Source organism: Ambystoma mexicanum, chromosome 12 (assembly GCF_040938575.1).
Source record: "Ambystoma mexicanum isolate Mex_15411 chromosome 12, UKY_AmexF1_1, whole genome shotgun sequence".
NCBI lineage: Eukaryota > Metazoa > Chordata > Amphibia > Caudata > Ambystomatidae > Ambystoma > Ambystoma mexicanum.
Window position 1 is genome coordinate 52321825 of NC_090936.1, and position 21396 is coordinate 52343220.

The 21396-nt window shown below is 43.3% G+C and overlaps 1 protein-coding gene across 1 annotated transcript in view; it reads left to right on the top strand.

Moving 5' to 3' along the window:
* The window catches only part of CFTR (CF transmembrane conductance regulator), a 1072657-nt gene that overhangs the window by 809585 nt on the left and 241676 nt on the right, over positions 1-21396 (top strand). Inside the window, exons 15-17 of the mRNA XM_069627944.1 lie at positions 8438-8566; positions 9052-9089; positions 15287-15549. Of these exons, the coding sequence (XP_069484045.1) occupies positions 8438-8566; positions 9052-9089; positions 15287-15549 (430 nt within the window). The remainder of the gene's footprint in view (positions 1-8437; positions 8567-9051; positions 9090-15286; positions 15550-21396) is intronic.

Consider the following 21396-nt stretch of genomic DNA (forward strand, 5'->3'; position numbering starts at 1 on the left):
CAACTCAGGTTCTTCTTGTTGTGTGTCCCGTTTGTCTTGCTTTCACTATCTAGCTCTTTTAGATTGGGCAACTCAGGCTCTGTGTGCTACTTTTTTGCTTTCCGTGGTCTGTCTCTTGTGTCTTAGCCAACTTATATTCTTCCTTGCTGCCTCTCCTACGTGTCTTGCTAATACTATCTGGTGTGCTTTGGCTTAGCCAACACAGGCTCTGTTTTGTTACTTCTCCTATTCGTTTTTCTCTCACTATCTGACCCACTGAGGTCCTCCTCTATCACTTCGTCTCTCTGGTTCTACGTGACAGTCTGGTTCCTTTGACGTGGCCATCAGGTTCTGAACTTTCAAATCTCTTCTCCCTCATCTGTCTGCATCACCTTTGTTGCTGGAACACCTTCCAAACACCCGTCATAACACCTTCCATGAGAGCATGTTTCTGCCTCCTTTTTATCAAGGTGCTGATTAGTTAATTGTAATAACGGGTGCTTGGGATTCCTTGGTCTGATTCCTCCCTGAGCTGTGATTGGCCTTCAGTCTTTAGTTTCACACGTTACTCATGTAAGTGAGTCCCCCACCCCCACATTTCGAGGTGCACTGTGTTTTCTAAAACTTTGGAAATGTCTCGCTCCATGCTCACCATGTTAGGGTCAGACAGGAAGGTCATGGCCGCTTAATGTGCAGATAGTCTGTGTGCCAAGCTCACGCAGGAGAGAGGGGTGACGCCACTGCATGTCTCAGAAGCCCCTACTGCAGAAATGGGGTGCTTAACAGTGGCTATGTTTTTTATTCTGGAGGAGTGCAAGCTGAGGTCTGCATGAGAGTGCATGATATGGTAAGGTATATAGTGGGATGTGGAGTTGCTTCAGCGGTTGGGGGGCAAACCATGGGTGGATGTGTAAACCAGAAAAGGGAACTTAGAGATGGACTGGTGTTGCGTGGAGGGCCAGCCAGCTATGCGCTGAGACGAGTGTAAGGTTGCAGAGACCAGGTGAGCGTAACACTATGAGATATGACCAAAACAATTCCCTAGAGCCTTCTGTGTTCAAACTGTTCATTTTCTTAGGGAACAAGTTGCTCTGATCGGACTCAGGGAATGACAATCCAGAATCCAGTGTCTCAGTGTTTCATTGGTGGAGGTTCCCTTACAAAAACAACAGACCTCTTGTCCTTTCTGTTGAATAAACAACCAATTCTTGGTCCGTTCCCTCGTGTGGAACTGGTTCAGCCTGAATGTTTAAAAATATTTGCGGGCCTTAGGACAAGGAAAACATTTGAGGTTAACAGACAATTGTCCAAAGCGGCGCAGAAACCCAGCATAGTCCCTGTACAATGAATAGTTCGACAGGGACTCGAGCATGAGCCTCCAGTCATCTCTAAACAATTTCGAGTTTTACAGTGTCCGGATTTCCCATTAGTTCAGACTCTGTAGAACCAACACATTCTGTAAAGAAGGGGCCAAGTATCCCCACCTCAAGCATCTCTCCCATATTGCCTATAAATTGGGAACCAGAGTGTGAAACACATGCAGTACCAGTGAAAATACTGATACCAAGGAGAATCCTAGAAGCAAGGTTCCCATTGAGAAAGCCATACCTGCATACACGACAGTATGATGGCTATTTAAATGAAATTCCAGAAGAAACAGGACAAATTATTGAAAGAGCAGATTGGTGGCATCACACGAAGCCAGACTGACGTATATAGAAGAGATGCAGAGACAAGAGAATGTAGATATTCTATAAGGCATCAAGAAAGTATCAAAGATAAGTGACATCTCAGGCTCGAGATAATGAGGCTTATGTTACAAAAACGATGAAGACATCAAGTTATTTTACACGTGTACAGATGCAAAGAAATGCAAGCAGACGAAGACTTCTTGAGTCTAACTATGCAGTGAATAGATTGCGGCATGCGCCAACGTATACATATATAGGAGTCAGTAAAGAATGGATGATTCCACTACATGTTATAGCAGAGCTGGACCAGAGAAGGAAGGCCTTTTCTAGTGTGTCGCAGTTGAAAAGCAAATGTGTTACAGAAGTGAATCTCAGAAGGGCGAGGCTGGATCAGCCCCAAAGAAGCCAAGGTCGTATCAGACTGGGATGAGCAGACATTAGTTACAATCGTGTGAAAGAATGAAACTCCTGTTAAGAAGACATGAACGAAAACAAGGAAGACGTCATTAAGGGGTTCATTAAATAATAGTATTTTAAATGCACAAGAGCTAAAATTTGGGGTCTTCAGTCACGTGGAGGGATGAAACTGGACAAACACGACGAACCACACCTACGCAGGGAGGCAGAGCATGCCTCTACTCCCCTGAATTCTCCAGAGCAAGGAACATTTCCAAGACCAAGTTCAAAGCCTTAATTGACGTGCAGACCACTGAGGTGATGATAGATGATATGCTAATTGGTGAGAAGCTATGGTTATGACCAGCTCAGCAGCACCTGGAATTCCAGCCTGCATGCTGCTAACATGGGTGGAAAAGTACTGACGGATGTAAGAGTGCCAACCAATTATAGGGGGGCACGTAATTAAGGGCCCTATAGTCTGTGTAACTAATGGGACGTTGTGTATTTAGTGACGTTCATAGTGACCTGTATGAGGGGTGGGCTAGTAGTCCCACCTGATGTTAAAGAGCCTATCACTTTCTTAGGCTAGTATGGACATATACTTAAATGTTCCCTCTAAGCCTATCACAAGTGGCACTAGGTTTTAGCAGTGTGCCATGTAGGATGACGTTAGCAAATACCTAGGTTAATGTCAGCAATGACGAGTTTTTGCTAAAAGAGTGATTTTTTTATAAACTTTGTTGAGATCATGCTGAGAGACATCCGTTGATGTCCGTTGTACTCCCTGTTTTAGGTCATTGACATTCAAACAGGCAACTTTGCCAACTTCCTGAGTAGTTTTGATTATTGATGTTTGAGTATCTTCTGCATCCCCATTCATCTCAAAGTATTGCTACCTCGTCTTAAAGGGCTGGATCGGCTGTCCCGGTTCAAATCCAACCGTCTCCACATTCTATCCATGAAAAAGGAGACAGAAGGTACAGAGCATTGGAACATAATTTGATTCAAATCAGGTAACAGGGAGTTGGGTGGGGCACTAAGAAACTTGGAATAAGAAAGTAGCTGTCTCCAATGTAGCCTAGGCTGGAGGGAAATTAAGTTCAGTTCAGTTCATGGCGAATAACCGCATTCGGGACTGAAGGAGCAAGCCCAGGCACCTTTTTCAACAGGGACCTTTGCATGGAATTCATACAAGAACTAAGATTTAGAGAGGCCATATCTATACCATAGAGCAGAACGGCCTCAATCTTCCCCAAGTAGTATTTCAAAGCTGGAAGAATTGAAAATCTACAGAGTTTTTTCATAATCCGCTTCATAAGGGACAACAGAGGAAACATCTTAGCCTTTAACGTTGATGACCACATAGCAATTGACGCAGTGTTGGATACATTGTATCCCAGATATCGTATAACAGGGACGGACTCAACCATTTAAGGCCCCATAAACCACTGCATCACCTTGGGTTTTTTAGCTTTTGAAAATATGACCACCTATGATTTATCCCCGTTTGCCACTAAGTTTTTCAATAGGGTATACTCTTAAAAGATGTTAAGTTTGCGCTGGAGGCCTTGCGGTGTCCTATCAAATAAAATAACCAGCGAAGGCCAACCAATGGATTTTTAGGTGACCCAGTTTAACAGGTATCAGATCATGAATGCCCCATAGATCTTTGATGCCACGCATATATAGATTGAAAAGCAGATTGCCAAAGTGCACCCCTGATGTAGCCCTAAGTGGATTGAGAAAAATCCTCTTCCTTATTTAAGCAAATTCTTAGAGTCGAATTCTGATGCAATGCTGCAATTAAGTATACCATTTTAGAGGGCACATCAGGCTTAAGCAATTTATCCCAAAGTCGCTGTCGAACCACACACATATATTGCTGCCGTGGGAAGCCTTAGTGCTAAGCAGGAGAAGTTTAACTATGATGGCGTTAAGAGGTTGCCCATCTGGGAACAAAAGGGGGATAGGATATTTGCTTTGGCTAAGAATGTGTTCAGATCTCTAAGCAACAAAATAGACAATACCCAAGAAGATGAATCGATCAAGGCAATAGTTGGCCGGATTATTCGGATCACCTTTCTTATAGATTAGGTCTGAACTATATGTGAGGAATATATGGTATCAAAGTGGGTTTTGAGAAAGAGAGCCCAGACAAACATGTCCTTTTTCAGCACAAATGGAGGAAGACCGTCAGGACCTGGTGACCAGGAAGGTTTAAGTCTATTTATAGCCTAAGCAATGTACTCAATATCCCAAGGTCAAGGTCCATCATCAAGGGGGATACCCAAAGCGTCAGGTTGAGAGTTTGAACAAGAAGATATATTAAATGTGTCTGAGAAGAAAGACAACCAGGTCTCTTCTTGTAAAGGGATGGTTCCCTTAACTGATGTGTCTAAGGGCTGTCGAGGTCTGAAAGTCCAAAGTAAAAATGCGTCTGTCTAAACCTATCCTTGCCCTCACTCTCTGACAAAATGTGTCAAGAAGTGTCTTAAAAAAATAGAGAGGTTTAACAGAAAATAGCAAACCAGGGTTGGTTTCAGGTGGTCTTCTCACCAGGTGTAGGTTGGTCAGTTTCACAAAAATGAGTTCAATCCAAAAAAAGGCTGTTCATAAGACCTTCTCCACAGTTCTTCAGTAATCTCAAAAATGTTCAATGTCTTTTTTACCCTGGGATTCCCTTTTCCAAGCTTTAACTCTTCCAAGTTTAAAACACAACCAAAGGAAATATACACAGGTCATCTTCAAGCTTCTCAGGGTTCCCTTTCACAAACTTTAACTCCTTTAGTATCAAAAACCAATATGTATTCAACTTTGTCAGACCTCTCAGGGTTCCCTTCCCCAAGCTCAAACCCCTTTCCAGTTCCAAACACCAGTTCAATTTGTCAGAATGCACCTTTCCTGTTATGTACAGTTCTTTCACACACAATTCACTTATGGGATACAATCAGAAAGTTCTGAAACTGCCAGGTTCTTTGACCCTCCTAGGCATGACCACTCTGAAACCCCTCTCTTGATTCCTTGCACTTGAATTTCCTTATCCCTTTATCTTCAGGTGCTTCCTGCACCCCTTTATGATCTCTTACTTTACTGTGCACACTTGCACTGTCTCTTGCCTTCTTTTCATCTCCTCGTGCCTCTGGCACCTTCCTTCATTTTTTATTTCTTACTTTACTTTAGACTGTGCACACTTGCACTGTCTCTTGCTTTTTTTCACCTTCTCGTGCTCCTGACACCTTCCTTCTTTTATGATCTCTTACTTTACTGTGCACACTTGCACTGCCTCTTGCCTTCTTTTCATCTCCTCGTGCCTCTGGCACCTTCCTTCATTTTTTATTTCTTACTTTACTTTAGACTGTGCACACTTGCACTGTCTCTTGCTTTTTTTCACCTTCTCGTGCCCCTGACACCTTCCTTCCTTTATGATCTCTTACTTTACTGTGCACACTTGCACCGTCTCTTGATTTCTTTTCTTTCACCTTTTCGTGCCCCTGGTACCTTCCTTTTCCTTGCTGTGCCTCTTGCATGCTTGTCTTGTCCTTCCGGTGCTCATTTGCACCTTTCCATTTCACTCGCACCGTTGGAATTCACTTTTCCTTTCCTCCCGCTCTCTTAACGGATCTCTTTCACTTTCTGCTCTTTCTCCTATTTTCTTACTCGCTTTCTGCTTCGTGATGCTTTACACTCTTTTCACTTGCTTTCTGTTTCATGCCTCTTTACAATCTATCACTTGCTTTTCGTTCTGTGCCACTTTGCTCCGCTGCAGTCACATGCATGCTCCCAAGTTTCTCTCTCATTGACTTTCACGGAACTCACCGGGCTGCGTTGTGTTGCCAGCGGTCCCTTCAGGATACACAGGGTTGAGGTCAGGGTCTCACCACCTGCCCCTCGGACACTCTTGGGCCGGCACAGGTCCCAAGGTAACGAGCACTCCACTGAACACCGCCAACAGGATGCAGGCAACCTCACTCCAGCTCCTTGCAAGCACGGCTCCCTCGCCATGCTGCAGCCCCTCACAGACACTGGGCCAGCATATCGGCACACCGTTCTCCTCCAGCCTTCAGCTCCTGCCACTCTCTGCTCCTTGGCTTCTCTGGTCTGGACAGCATCCCCAGCTCGCTCATACTTTAGAAAAAGAACACTCCTTTTATAGTTGTGAAAATAGTCACGTGGAGTCAGGTGTGAGTGATAATTAGTAAATGTCTGACTCTGCCTGACTATCAGTGGGACAGTTTGAGTTCTTTCTATAGCCGGTTTCCCTAACATTCCCCATGTTGTTCCTAGGGGAATTCTTCACTACTCCTATTTTACTCTCGTCCCAATATTGGCTGGAAATGGGGAGAAGGAGATGTAATGGGTTTGAAAATACCCTTTGAAAGTTGAGGGAAAAAGTTTTGGGGTGTAACGGGATTGGAGATTGGATTGAGTTCCTGTTATTTTATTAGGGAGTCAATATTGATTGTATCAAAAATCCATAATTGTGTCTTTACTTAAGGGGATGGGTGCCCATCCTTATGTCTGCTGGTTGATTATACAAACAGGGGTCTTGATGGTATTCCCTGCGTCCTGGATAGGTTGAGGATGCATGGATCTCAAACTTAGAACTCTGACCTTGTTTTTATCTGGGTCTTCTTCCTTCCCCCTCTTGGGCACGTGACTCCTCTTGGGTCATCAATGATAGGATTAGAATCAAATTCCATGACACCTGGATAAGAGTGGCAGGAATTAACATATCCCATGAAGGCATCCAGGACTTTCTCTTCCTCCTCTATTGTCCCATCAGAATACTGCATCTTGCCTGGGGTGTTCCCGCTAAGACAACCCCAGACTCCTCTACACAGGTGATCCTCCCTCGCTCGTTCTAAAGTGATGGCCCTCCCCTGGCCGCCTGAATAGAGGGCAATCAGGGTCTACATGGGAGAATATCCCCAGGTTTCTCACAATATGCAGAAAGTCATTTTTATTGACTGTATGTACGTTAATAAAAAATATTAATAACTGGATATTGGTTGGGTAGTGATCCATTTGAACAAATCAAAAGATAACCTGAATGATCGTTAACAGATTAGTGTATTTTTGGCAACAGATTTAATACAGACTTTATCTAGAATTTCACAAGAAAATAATCAAACTCCTCGCTTACTCACCATGAGAGACCGATTTTTTCTAATTTATCAGCTAAATTAACTTCCAAAATTAATGTGACATCTACCAATATTCTTTTCATAGAAGGAAGTGTCTCTTAGTTGCATGTATGCATCTTTAATATATGGATCTTTCCCCTAAATGAGCACAGTACCACCTTTATTGAAAAGCTGGTTCAGGGGTAAAAATGTTAAGTTGCATGCTACTAGCCAAACATAAGAAGACATGCACCTGTCAGTTCTCCACACACACACACACACCATTTCTTACTCCCCAAGAGCCAATTATCACTTGCCAATGGCTAGTGGAGAGTGCACATTTTAGGGGTGGGCTAAAATACAATCATTAGTCATTTCTGAAGAAAAGTAATGCTTCATGTTGCATTTTACTTAGCTTATGTGAACTTCTACTATACAAATTAAGTTGGTCCTGATCATTGAAAACAATTACTTGAAAAATTGGAAATACAGAATGAACTGCGATCGGTACCACGTTTTTGTATCCCTAACGTATCAAAATGAGCATCTGTAATCTCCACATCTTGCAGCCCTGTTCATATTGTGTCAACGCAATGCAAGTCTCCACCTCCATAATACCCCTACTCCTAGTGAACTATGTGTTGTCCACATTTCATCTGTATTTCCATCATACATTTGAAGCAGTTCAAGTGTCTGTAGAATCTAAATATATGCATTTTAGGGTTAACTAGATCACAATTTGCCTCGGGGAACCAAGGAAAGTCCTAATGTAATAACTTCAGTTTATCTTCATTTCATATTCTATCGGAAATGTTAATGCCAACATTGCAGTGATTTACATGTTCACTGTTCATCTTTTTCGTCTGGTCTCTGCTTTGTGTTGAATTGCCTGGTGGGAACACCACATTCCCGACTCAATTCTTATTGGTATCGATTATGCCGTTTATTGGTGAGCCCCTATAGCATCTCTCCAAACCCACCATTGCATAAGCAAGTTAGCATCCAAGTTTGCATAATGGTGTTCATGCTATAGAGATACAAATATAAAAAAATACATATCTGCACAAAACATGTATCAAAGGAAATACATTCTTGCCGTTATCAGTGCATATACTTTTCTGAAGACGATATATTGGTCTACAAAATATCAAACTCACTAAATGGGAATGGCCAATCACATGAAAAGCAGTAAAATAAACAGAAAATGGATATGGTATGTAACCGTTTCCTGTGGTCTCCCTGCAGGAATGCTTCATGGAGGACAGAGACCCGGCCACAGCTACCACTACGTGGAGCACCTACATCAGATATGCATCTACCCACCGGAACCTCATTTTCATTCTTGTCTTATGTGTGGTCATTTTTTTAATTGAGGTAAGCTATTTGTTTTATTTCCAAAACAGTTCTGCATCTGTCTTGTATTTCCACTAGAAAGCAACGCTCTTAGGTATCACGTGTGTAATATGTAATTCATTAGTTATAAGTTATGTTTAAAAACAAGTGAGTCAGAATAGTGCCGTCTGTGTGTCCATCCTTCACACAAGAGCCCACTAACAATATATACATTAAAAATGCATATCATACATCAAAATATACACACACCGAGACACTCGCAAAATGTTTCCCACATGTCCCCAATAACTGGCACATCTCCATCTCTGTGTTTTCTTTCCTAAAAAGAGGGGTGAGAGTGTCATCCACATGTTTCACCATGACTGCCAGCCATTTGCTCGATTTCTTCTGTGCGTAACTATAGCTACATTCCACTTCATGTCAATGGCTGAAAGGCAAAGTGTTCTAAGCAATTGTTTCCAATTCACCAAACTCTAAATGTTTAACACTGTCTGCTTCTTATACAGGTGGCTGCCTCTTTGGTTGGACTCTGGCTAATTCAGATGTAAGTACGGCAACCTTTTCAATCATGTGGGCTGCTTTCTTTCTGTAACCTGTGTTTCATGATGGAAAATGATAAAATGCCCAACAATGGTATTTTGCAAATGAAAGCTCTGGTATTTATTGTAAAGTGTGCGGAAATAGAGTGGTATCACGTGCACATGAAAGCGCTACTTTCACGGTCAGCCGACAGTAATTCTAAAAAAGCTTCCTAGCGTGTCATTAGGCTTTAAATTATATCAGACAAGAAAAGCACTCCCAAGTTGTCACATGCGTGGTGTCAAAGAATCTAGAAAAGAAGCCAATGGAAGTAGACGGGCACTTTCACTTTATATATTTTGCAAGGACTGTTGCCCTTTCTTTTATGGGGAGACCCCAGTACCCCTACTTTCCCCTCACTTTTCTTTCCTTCCTCCCCAGCCCGCACTTCACACCTCAATGTTGTGCCCTCAATGTTTCCCTAACCAACATGTTATTCCAGCCAGAAAATTAAGTGCCATGGCTCACAGCCGCAATTTCTATGCCACTCCCTAATGAGGATGATCTATCAAGAAGGGGGGGGGGGGTCAAAACTGGAACTATTTGTGGGGAAGCTGCTGGTTCTTCATACTGGTCAGCGGGAAGGAGGAGCAAATAGCAGAGCTTGGGTGTTTTATACTGGCCAGGAGGAAAGGCCTACCTTCAACACTAGGAGAAGTTTCCAACCCAGTTCTTACAGAATGCCATGACCATTTCAACAAAGGCCGTGCCCACAACTCTGCCACCCAGCACTTCCAACTTCCCCAGGATACTACCATGAGAAAGCAGAAAGACCTGGCTGAATGGAGAGCATAGAGCAGTTCCAGCAGCTGCCCAAGGGAGCAGCTAGTGTGACTTCAATAAGACAACAAAGAAGATCTTCTTTCTGGCCACAAAACCCTGAACACCGGATCTAAGCCTTTCCACATGAAAGTTAACTACCTAACAGGAAATGGCTCAAGACCTGCCTCTTCAACCAACCAACCTGAAAGAAATGAAAGATAACAGCAAACAACTACGAGCTATTCAACAGATAACATCTGGACTCCGGCACCTTGTGGAGTAAACAGACAAGGGATATGGCACATCATGATAAAACATCATAGCCTGAGAGCAACTTTATTTTACCTCTGTGACAGGGCCAGGGATCTATCTATGGCAGAAGGGGCTGCGGACCCTCTCAGGATGGACTTGGGGCCTACCAAGTTTTACACCAGAGCCAGTCCTACCACAGGGGCAAGGTGTGGGAGTTGGGAAGGCTTCAGTCCCTGTCCCTTCGCCCTGTGCCTGCATGCTTGAGAAAAGTACCACTTTCAATCACCCCATGCCTGCACAGACCATTCTGGCCGGTTTCTTTCTTTTTCCCATAGGACTTCCAATATTAGTAGCCTTAATGGTAGACCAGCCAGCAAGCACCCAAGCCCACATAGAGAGGTTAGCCGATGAAATATAGAGCAGTCCGCACAGCAGCAAACCAAGCATATACATGACCCACATCAGCACAACAACAGCGTGAGTCAGAGTGTAGAGCGTGCCAACTCGATCCCCACACTCAGAAATATTGCTCAGCTGTGAGTGGGCAGAAGATCAGCACTCTCACCAAGTAAGAATCTCAAACCTTCTAGAAAGCCCTCACATGAACTGGGGCATTGAACGCTGCGAGCTGCCATTGAGGAAAACGGCGCAGCCATGTACGAAAAAAGAGGCGGGGCATAAAAGCCCTTTTGAATGTATACTTGCCTGTAATACTTTCCCAGATAGGTGAACAGTCATTAGTTGACAGAGAGAAAATGGATGGGAAGGTAGAGGATAAAAGGGAGGACAGGAAGCAGGGAGGGAGGTGTGGGTTTTTTGGGTGACATCTAAGGTAGACTAGGAGGACCAAGTGACCAGACCAAGGGCAGGAAGGACAGAGCAGAGGATCTTAGAGAATTGCTGAAGGAGCGTGCAAGGTGAAGTATTGGTTTGCATGAGAGAGTGATACTTGGGTTTTAGTGTGCATGTAGGAGTAAGAGAGAGTACTAGTGTAAGAATAGCGAGTATGCGAAACGGTGAATGGGGAAGTGAAAAGAGTGTAGGTGTTAGCGTATTAACTGTAGCAGTATAGCTCTGTTCCCTACGATTCCTGACACTTAGAGGTCTGCAACTTCTCAAGGCTTTTGTCAGCCTTGTTGCCAAAAAGGTGAGACCAATCAAAGGGCATGTTGAGGATTCTGGATTGCACATCTGATGCAAACCCCAACTTCCTTAACCACGCAAATCTGCGTTTAACGGGGCTAGTAGCCATGGCTCCATGTCTCTGCTGCTGCTGTCAGCAGAATCCAGATCTGACTTATGAGACTCACACATGGCTTCTTTGCCTTCTTTATATATGGCCAAAAACCCGTCTCTTTCATCCCCCTCAGGAATGTGCTCTGCCGCCATGGAAATGCAGTCCCATAGAGTGAATGTATATTTTGAAAGGGCACATGTACAGTTGGCTGATTTGTGCACCATACTCCCTGCAGAAAATACCTTTCTTGCCCATCCATCTACTCTTTTGTCATCCCTATCTAGAGGGATGGTAGAGTAAGCTGCTTGTTTAGAAGTTGTGTTTAGACAGATAGTCAGGGTCACTACTGGAAGGGTGGTATTTCTTCGTCAGATTTGTATTCACCGCGGATTGGTTTCTGGCTGCCACCCTTTTTTGGAAAGCAATGTGGAAAGGTAATATAGCATCTGTCTGAGGACCCTTATCCAGGATGTCTAGCTCAAGTGAGATGTCCACCCCACTGGCTGTCTGCAGATTATGATAAAGGTCTTTCAACCTTGATTCCTCAGAAATGAAACTTTCAGGCACATTTGGCGTGCCAAATTGGAGGCCAAAGGGTGCATCAATGTTTGAGTGTTCATTCTCCTCATACATGGAGGTAAGGGACTTAAAATAGTCCTTCCTTGGTAAAGACACATATGTTTTTTCAGTCATCAAGGGCTTGATGAATAGTGGATTCGACGATGGAGGAGACATCGAAACTTTCTTCGATGACGCCATAGATTTTGATGAGGCGCTCCATGTCGATGTCGGTGGCGCAGCTGGCATTGATGGCACAGCTGGCGTTGATGCCGTCGGCGCTGAAGGTGATGCCGATGTTGAGGGCTTGGGTGGTGTCGAAGGCGCAGCCCGCGTCAATGACTTCGATGGTGTTGACGACCACAACCTCTGCGTGTGTTTTCGGCTCGACAGATTCTTCGATGATGCGTCATTGCATCGAGGCGGCGACGGCTCTCGTTGAGGATCAGGCCTTCATCCCGGGTTCGAGAGTGCGCAGGAATTAGGTTGAGCCCTTTCCCAACCGGTTTCTTTGGAAGGCGGGGAAGAAGTATGGCTTGCCGTGTCTTTCTGCTTTTCACATTTTTTTAACATTTCTGCTCTAAAAGCTTGTCATTCGGCCAGAGTGGATTTTTTTTCGGGCAAAATACCCTCTCAGGGGAGGTGTCGACCGATGGAATCGAAGAAGGCAACCTATGGTGCTTCTTTTTGGACTTCTTCGATGATGATGAGGAGTGGTGGGAGCCACGTCTCGATCTGAACCATTCTACTTTCTTCCTCCGAGTAGAGTCGCCTCTCGACTCGTCGGTCTAAGGTTTTTTGGTCACGGTAGATGATTTGGGATTTCGACCTACCACCAATTTCCCCTTTCGCTCCTTCAGGGCCTTTCTGGTCATCAACTGGCACTTTGAGTAGGCAGAGTTCTGATGCTCCACTCCGAGACATCATAGACATGTACGGTGTGGATCAGTCAATGACATTTTCGATTCACAATGTCAACACTTCTTGAACCCGGTCTCCGGGGTAGTCGACGAAGAGACATACTCGCGTATGATAGTAAAGAAGCACGCCGTATTTCCTGAAGCGGCAACATTCGTGGAAAAACAGAACTGAAGCCAACGGACGCTGTGTGTGCTATATATGCCTTCAATGATATCATCCTCAAGACGGAGGCCCTTGAGGGACATCGAGTCGAATGCATGAACGCACAGCGCCCTCTGCCGTAAAGAAAATTTCCTAAGCAGCTGAAGCTGGATATTGAATATCAAAGATGAGGATACGTGGGAGGACACAATCCATTCGAAAGACGGCACATATCGAGGGGGTGACAAGGAGAGAAGCGACCTTGCCCTTTCCGACCAAGGCATGTGAATCCTCCACAGAAGAAATCAAAAGACCGCAAACAATCACCAGCGTGTGTTGCAGCAGATGTCTACGGTACATAAGATCCTCCTCCACTGATAACCAAGCCAGGGAGAGACGTGGGTCTCTGAGGTACTAACCTTGACTTGGAGAAGAAAGGCAAGCGGTTCATCACAGTGGGTGAGTCGAGAAGGGAACCGATAAGAAACTGAACTGTGCTGAACTAAAAGTAGCAAGCGGCTAATTGAACTGTGAAAAGCTTAAAGAATGATTGATGTAAAGGGGAAAATCAGCAACAGAGGAGTCTGACACCACGTGTGTGTTCACGCAGGAAACTCTGGGCGATTACCTGATCATTGAAACTACCAGAACCAGAAAGCCTTGGAAAAGGAGAGGAGAGGGGTCAAAGTGGTCATACTGGGCTCTTGTAAAAACCCCTGTACAGTCTTTGACCAACAGATCAATGTAAAGCAAAGGGAAATTAATCCTGCTTGGTGAAATTAACGAATGAACAGTGTGTTGGCAAGAGTGAAACCGATAGAGGGATGTCCACAGTAAATGGTTTGAAAAGACATTAAGACTTGTGAATGCAAGGAAAGCCATAGTGAACCTGAAGAAGGGAGGCTGACGTTCGAAAAGGGTCTGAGCCCAAGACAGAGAGATCCAGGGTTGGAAAGCCCTTATTTATTATATTTAATATGTATTTGTTTTCTCTCCTCTGCCTCACACTTTCCACTCCCCCCTTTCCATGCACTTTTCCCCCATTTTCCTTTCCCATGCACTTGCGCTTTCTTAAATGTCACTGGGCCTAGTAAGATCCCTGTTTTTCTGTTTTTTCTCCCTTGTTCCCCTCCCTTTTTGCCTGGTCGCGCTCTGAAACACTTGTGTACGAGCGCGATATAAATAAAATATCATTTCATTTCATTTCATCATTTCATTTCATTTCATCACCTAAAGTCTATTGAAAAAAGAACTGTTCAATTGATTGGTTGAATACGATACGTGAGGTGTCGGCGCCCAGAAGATGGGGACCCAGGGGTGAAGCCATCACCCAATGTAAACTTTGGAAAATAACTTTTTGTCTGTTTGTTGTGGAATACATAAGGCCCTCAATGGCAAGAGACTTTTTTTAATGAAAAAAGGCTTTACCATCCAAGAACCTGATAGCTGGAACTGAGCTGTCGGCTCGTGCTGAGAAAGCTTGAGTGTGTGCTGTGCTAGATGGAATGGAACTGCCGGCTCGTGCTGAGAAAGGTCAAGCGTTTGCTGTGGTCCAAGGTCCCACCTTGTCCCTTGCTGAAAACGTGGGGAAGGGAGACCCCTGGCATTCATATGCTGACTTATTATTTGGACACTTATTTTCTTTCTTGAAACCCTATCCCGCACTTCTTTTTGTATTTAGCGAAAGGATTGGCAACAGGTTTTACTTAGTATAGGCCCTTTTATTTGACACAACGCCACTAGGACTGCCTTGTTATTATTTGATGGTCAAAGCTAGCTCCCATCTTAGATTTAGGTTTAGATTAGGCATTTTTCCACCCTGCATTTCCAGTTTAATAAACACCCTTGAACTGTGATCACTTGTGTCTGTCTTGACTATTGCCACGATGAGTTCCTTACAACACCCATATCCCTTTTCCTCTTCCTCTGCAGACTACGATCTGGAGTCCCCTGATAGGGACACACTACTACAACTTACAGACAGGCTTTGTAACTCTGAGACCACTATGGGAGTGTTGTTGTGCAATATAAATGTTTTGCAACGTAACTGAACTACCCAGCATTCTAGAATAGGACAACGCAACACAGGGATTGCACTTCCGGATTTGCACCATAGCCAGGATTGCATTTAAGAATTTACAGTGGCACTGTGCAATAAATATTTACATGCAACCAGAAATTAACTGTATAGGTCTCCCTTTCATCAATAAATCAGTAATAACATCAACAGAAGCAGTGGCACGTAAAACTAATAACATTCTCATTATTATATGCTTTCCCTTCCTCCACAGGAATGCAGGCCAAAACAGTTCTGCAACCAATGGAAACACAACCGCCAGTGTGCCTGAGACCTTGGCAGTGTTCATCACCAGCACCAGCTCCTACTACGTGTTTTACATCTATGTGGGTGTGGCAGACACACTGCTTGCACTGGGCATCTTCCGAGGGCTCCCCCTAGTGCACTGCCTCATAACGGTTTCTAAAGTGTTGCATAAGAAAATGCTGCATGCAGTGCTCCATGCCCCCATGTCGACTCTCAACACTTTAAAAGCAGGTGAGTAATAATTCCTTTTGAACCATTATAAGTTTGCAGCTGTCTGCCACCAGCTTATTCTGCTTAATCATATAAGCCTTTTGGTAAAGGTACTTTGAAATGCATAACAAAACAGTTGACCAAATTAAACCAGTTCTGGGACACCAGACCTGCCGGTTTGTCAGAATATGCTTCACACTTCTCCATGAACAGGTGCCACCATTTACCAAGCTGCAGGTTGCCACCTTCCTTATTGCCTACCTATGAAGGTACACCCACTAGCAACATCTTGATGTGAAGTCGAAAATTCATAGGAAAGCATTTACTATTTGCAAAGCCGATACATGGGCTTTTGAAGGCAGTTCTCGCAAGGAAATGCAAACCTAGATTCACGATCCAAAACAAGTAAAACAGACTGCAAGTGATGACATCATTTTCTGGACACCTAACGTATCACATTATCTAGAGTCCTGCACACAATGCCAACACCTTTATGTAACACAGAAAAAAGTCACATACCGTCCTGTGTCTAAGCTTCTGTATGCTGGCTTCATAACATGAACATTGCGAACTGGGTGCGAACCTCTTCTCCAGCGCTCTCCCTTTTTTCAAAAATGTAAACTCGTAGGATCTAAAACTGAATAAAAATGGCTGACAATTAACATGAAATAATAATATACTAAATAGCTGTGTTAAATACAATTTTGCATCTTAATTACGTTACAGGGATTTGGAAGGCAAGGGGAACACCATTGAGAGTAGGGTTCAGACCTCAAAAATGGCATTCTGCTTTTTTCCTCTAGTTTCTTGAAAGTAAAGTGGCCTCTTGTCAAGTGGCTTTGATTATGCAAGGCCAACGTTAAACACTCATGGCAGCAATGTATTGCTCTGGCTACTGCCCCTCCTGCTGGCCAGTTTGGTTAGTCTACAAACTCCTCCCTCATAACAATACACTCTGAATGATAGAAGGATTTTCCCCAGGGCTCACTGTGGCAGATCTCTTTGGTTATATGTGATTATCAGAGTGCTACATTTCAGAGTGGTCAAAATACCGAAAAAATACAGAATTGTTTTTTTTTTTTATTTGGGGAGTCCCCCCGTTTTTCTATCCTTTTAAAACCACCCAACCCCATCCCCACCTATTTTAACCTCTTACCCACTACCATACATACATTTAATTCAAATTATCTGTATTTTTTCTGTATTTTGGCTTTCGATAAAACTTACCACTCTGATTAATTTTCGGTAAAATGACTGGGTACCATCTTTTTAGCTAGCAAAACAACGGGGCCACATTAAGAATTATTTCTTTCAATAGGTGGTTCAGATTAAAATAATAATAATATGGGACAGCATAAAGTGTCTGGGGGTCTATATCACCGCACATCTCGAATGGGTCTGCATGACACCAACTTCCCGCCTATATAGAAGTCGATAAAGCAGGACCTTTTAGCCTGGTCCCAAATGATGTTGTCTTGGAGAGCACGTCTCATGGCGATACAAATGAATGTATTGCCGCTTTTTTTGTTCATGTTCCAAGCCCTTTCTATAGTACTACCGCTGACATTTCACACAGAAGGTAAGAAAATGCTTCTAAACTTTCTTTGGGCGAGGAAGATGCAGTGAATAGCCTGTGATACACTGATGCTGCCAAAAGACGCAGGGGGTGGGCTGGATTCCAAGATCTCTTTGAATGTTATAGGGGTTCCCAACTACAGGATCTGGTCAATCATCCAGGGGAAAAAATAGGAAAATCAATGGATTGCATTCTAGAACCTTCTTTTCGCCTATGTCACTCTGGGAGAATGGCTCTGGGTTCCCAGCAGGTGCATCTCACAGAGTACAAGAGCACCCAGTCCTATCGGTTTTGTGGCACCTTTGGAGGAGGGCGTAGGAAATGGAAGGAGTAACTACTGGGCCATCGACACTCAGTTGTATTTGTGCCCCACCATTGAGAGACAAGATACTACATCCCTTATGGTTTCAGTCATATTATGAAGCAGGCTCGACAAGGGCAGGTCAAAAGTGGAAGAAAGGCCGCTTTCTCCAAAAGGCTGAGCTGTAAGTCACCCTTGGGGAAGCACAATCACGCTGTTGATGTACCTTCAATTAAAAGGAATCCGGACAGACCCCTGTTGTGCAGAAGTTCTCAGACGACCGCTGTCACAATTTGAGCGGAGCCTAAACACCCACACTGACACAAAGGGCCTCATTTCTGATCTATACACCACACTAGTATTAGGGGTTCATAAAGGGACACCTACTACCCAGAAGCAATGGTGCAATGACTTCCAGCTTGGAGGCGATGTAGATATATGGCAAATGATATCCCCCCAGCTGTCTGGTGCTCGACCATAGCGGTCCGGTATAAGATTCATAATGACAGGCTTTTCTTTAAATGGCGGATGACCCCTTCTTGACTGTCAAAGATGTATACTAATGTGAGTCCCTTTTGCTTGAGGAGTTGTGTGTTGATATCAACATGCTGGCAGATATGGTGGTAATGTCTCCTATCTCAGAGTTGTTGGAAAGAGGTCCTCTGATGGGTCAGGGACATTCACCGGATAGTCAAAGGGCGCAGGGGGCTGGATTCCCAGATTTCTAAGAATATTATAGGGGTTCCATTGAAGACATTCTTTATTACATCCAAAAAGCAAGTAGGACTAGAGCCGCAGGCCCTGATGGCCTTTCCAACTTTATACTAAAACACTACCCTTAGCTATGGGCCATTACTCTGTTTAGAATATTCTCGCATGTTGTATCTGTTCAAATAATCACTATCTCTTGGTGCAGTTCTCCAATTGTACTGATATTTAAAAAGGGTGACAGGCAGGTCCCAACCAACTATAGGCCTATCGCCCTTTTGGATGCACTGGGAAAAATGTTTGCTTCCCTGATCTTGCGAGACTTACACCAGTGGATTGATTCACCTAATATCCGCGACATGTTTCAGACGGGTTTTGTTGCTGGTAAAGGTACTACAATTAACATTTGTTATCCTCTCTTCCATCAAGGCTCTTTGTCATCAACAGAAGCAATCTCTATACATAGCTTTTGTTGATTTCAAGGAAGCCTTTGATTCCATTGACCATTTATTAATGCTATGAAAATTGATATGTTATGTTATGTTATTTCAACTTATAAAGTGCACGGTCGCCCAAAGGCATCATGGAGCTGGAGAGGAAGACTGCTAGGTCAGGGAGAAGCTAGTGAAGGAGCCAGGGACTAGAAAAGATTAGTTTTCAAATCTCTTCTGAAGCTCAAATGGTTAGAAGTGGCTTTAAGTAGCGGAGGGAGATTGTTCCAAAGTTCAGACGCGGCAATGGAGAAGGCTCTGGACTATCCATGGGATGTCCCTTTTCAGTGGTTAAATTGATTTCTCTCCTTCATGCAAACACTTCTATTCGTGTTCAACTAACCCTCGATGGTCAACTGACAGCTCCCCTTCTAACATTCCGAGGACTAAAACAAGGGTGTATCCTTGCGGCTACCATATTCAATCTGTATATTTTGGATATGGGTAAAAAAATTTAGGAACATCAACTCTGATGCTCCTAAATTAGGCCCTGATCAGGTCCCGTGGATCCTCTACGCCGATGATCTCATCCTTCCCTCTAAAACGCTGGCGGGCCTGCAAAGGCTGATTAGAGGTTTGGTTACTTATGCATCTGAAATCCAATGACTTTCAATTTAGCAAAAACACAAATTATGGAATGCCATAATGGCAAATGCTCGAAACAGAAGCAGTTTATTTGGACCTTAGGCCAATACCCCATCTCCATTACTTCGTCCTATAGATATTTGGGTGTCATGATCAGCAATACTAAGAATGAAACCCTGCATTTAACTGATATAACCTCGAAATTGCAAGCCTTGATCTCTCAATCTAAGGTAATTTTTTATAAGTTTGGCAAATTTATATGCAGCCATTTGTTGACGTTCTTTTCCTTCAAAGTGACACCTATTATCACTTATGGTTCGGAATCTGGTATATTGAAATCGCGTGCCTTTTGGGATCAGTTAGAGGGCAAGTTCTGGCGAGCAATATTTAAACTACCTAATTGTGTACCTGTCGCTCTGATTCGTTTTGAACTGGGTTTACTATCACTATGTAGCATGGTTGCCTGGAGAATGATTAAGTTCTTAAGAAAGTGCTTAATATCATTACAGTACAATGATATCTCCTGTATTTTGGTGCAATATCTATTACACTCTTACTCATAGATATTTCTATAGACACTTTACTTAATAATCTCAATCATGCAAAAGTCAAACTTTATCGAAGATAACGGATCCATACCTTAGAAATATGTCAACGTCTCAAAGATTGGAACTCCGCACAATTTGGATATAAGAGGTTTAGAATCACAGAATTATACCTTATCAAATATCCGTCTCCCAAATTTAGAGATGATTACATGAGATTCTGCTTCAATTTATGGCCCATTAAAGATATACTATGTAGATGAAAAATATTGGCGGCCAGTGAGAATGTCTGTAGATTCTGTAAAATTAATGAATTCACTGAAACTCTAAGGCATGTTGTTGCCTATTACCCTGCACTGTATGCACTTCGTTGCAAATATTTTGCACAATGTTTTACCCTTTATACAATGACTGACAGTGAAAAATTATGGTTATTAATCTTTGGTGCAAGACGTATGTCGGTTAAATTGGCCACTATGTTTTTTTTTAATTAACCTGACCTAAAGGAGAATTAGAATTTTTTTTTTTGTTAAAGCTTTTCCTGATAAAATGTGTCACACTGTTTATACTTGTTATATATATGTGTTCCTGTTTTGTAAAGTACTACTGAGACTAGTTTTATGTACCTTTGTTTTTAAAATTGAATGATGTAAACTTTTAATTTGAAAGGTTGTTTCTACAGCCAATCAATAAATTAAAAAAACAAAAATATAGGGGTTCCCAACTACAGGATCTGGTCGATCATCTAGGGGAAAAAATAGGAAAAACAATGGACTGCATTCTACAATCTTCTTTTCGCCCCTGTCGCTCTGGGAGAATAGCTCTGGTTCGGATAGCAGGGAAGGCTATATTGTTGCTTTTGGTAATGTCAACTGCTGCTCTTCATTGGATTATTTGGTTTATCGAGAGGTCTGACTTTTTTCACCTTGGATAAGTTATATGAATTTGCAAGATGTATTTTACGCCAATTTAACATGTTCTGCCTTTTTCGCTTATTTCAATGAAAATGCATTTTCAAAAAAAATAATATTCTGATTAGAATAATTTTAAAAAGTAGTTGCTCATTAACTGAATTGTATTTAAATTACACCTCTTAATGGTACACAGTTAGCCATGTAAGAAGCAGGTAGGCTTTCCTTTTTTAGGACATTGATTAAAGAATAAATGGTCTTTCATTAAAGAAATCAGACATACTGTTCTATCAGGGGGGAGGACAAATAATAATATGAGATCATTGTTAGGGAAGAGCTCCTGGAGTAGTTCAGTTGCAAGGGAAGGGGTGTTTTTGTTTTCATCTGCCTTGTGGGCATCCAGCCCATCAGCTGTGCAGGAACCAGCTCATGCATTCATCTTTAACGGGCCACGAGGTCCGCATGGGACTTTCAGCATGGCCGCCAGGTGAGGCGGCTTCATCAGCTGATTTCCGCCTCCGCCACCTGCCTGCCTCATTGGATGGCCAGCTCTTCCTTTACACACAAGCCCCCGGAACTGACAGGCAATTGCTGGCCCCCTCAAAGGGCCTCGTCTAAGGGCCAGGGTTCCCCTGTCTGGCCTGTCCTGTGCTGGAGGGAGCTACCCCTTCATGCTGCCGCCGCTCCTGCAATTTTGCCAAGGCCCACACTGCACAAGGAAAGTATTTACTTTACCCCTGCATTTCAGGAC